This window comes from Eurypyga helias, unplaced genomic scaffold (assembly GCF_000690775.1).
Source record: "Eurypyga helias isolate BGI_N326 unplaced genomic scaffold, ASM69077v1 scaffold21185, whole genome shotgun sequence".
Classification (NCBI taxonomy): Eukaryota; Metazoa; Chordata; class Aves; order Eurypygiformes; family Eurypygidae; genus Eurypyga; species Eurypyga helias.
Genome location: NW_010252316.1, coordinates 1 through 707, shown reverse-complemented (window position 1 = coordinate 707; position 707 = coordinate 1). Strand labels below are relative to the sequence as shown.

The 707-nt window shown below is 59.5% G+C and overlaps 1 protein-coding gene across 1 annotated transcript in view; it reads right to left on the bottom strand.

Annotated features, from left to right (window-relative positions):
- Positions 1-649, bottom strand: part of LOC104510175 (tRNA wybutosine-synthesizing protein 4-like) — a gene marked incomplete at its 5' end in the record, with an annotated part of 7,339 nt that extends 6,690 nt beyond the window's left edge. Inside the window, one exon of the mRNA XM_010152342.1 lies at positions 419-649. Coding sequence (XP_010150644.1) covers positions 419-649 — 231 coding nt within the window. The remainder of the gene's footprint in view (positions 1-418) is intronic.
- Between the last annotated feature and the right edge of the window lie 58 nt (positions 650-707).

The following is a 707-nucleotide window of genomic DNA, read 5'->3' as shown; positions in this document are numbered from 1 at the left end:
CACAGCTCAGCTCAGGAACGAGGCTCGTCTTCCCCTTTTGCCAGGGTTAGGGAAGCCTCTCAACCATTTTTGGACTTGACAAACAAAGAGGCACAACAAGAACTGGGCAGATGCGACAAGAGAAAATCATTCACGTGAAGTTGAGGCCTGGGAAATAATCCCCATGGGAAGAGTCTTCCGGTAACAGGGCCGGACTCCCCGGCGGTGCCGAGCCCACCCCTTCCCAACCGCTCTGCAACAGCGCTGCAGGCTCACACACAGAGCACGGCGCAGCAGCACTGACCGCAGAGCCCGCGCTACGCACGCGGGAGGCTCTTTCTGTGATGCTCTGCCCTCAGGCCCCACTGTCCGGACAGGACTGCCGCGCACACCCTGCAATTCGTACAACCACACCGATTCCCACGCTCCAGGTTTTTACCTTGGAATGTTACTTCCGTCGCCGTGTGCCTCCAACGCAGTGCAGCTGGCTGAGCAGCAGGCTGCACCCTGGCAAGCTCCACCCTCACGTCAGCCGGGTCGGAGGCATTCCAGGTCTCGGGGAACTTCAGCCACAGCATTCCCAAACCTGGACTTGACGGGGACGTTCGTCCTCCTACCACCAGCGCCAGCGTCTTGGAGACGCATGACAGAGTGTGGTACAGCCGGGGGTCTGCAGAGACACAACAGTGCGGCAACCACCAACCTTTCTAACAGGTTCCCAGAGAAGC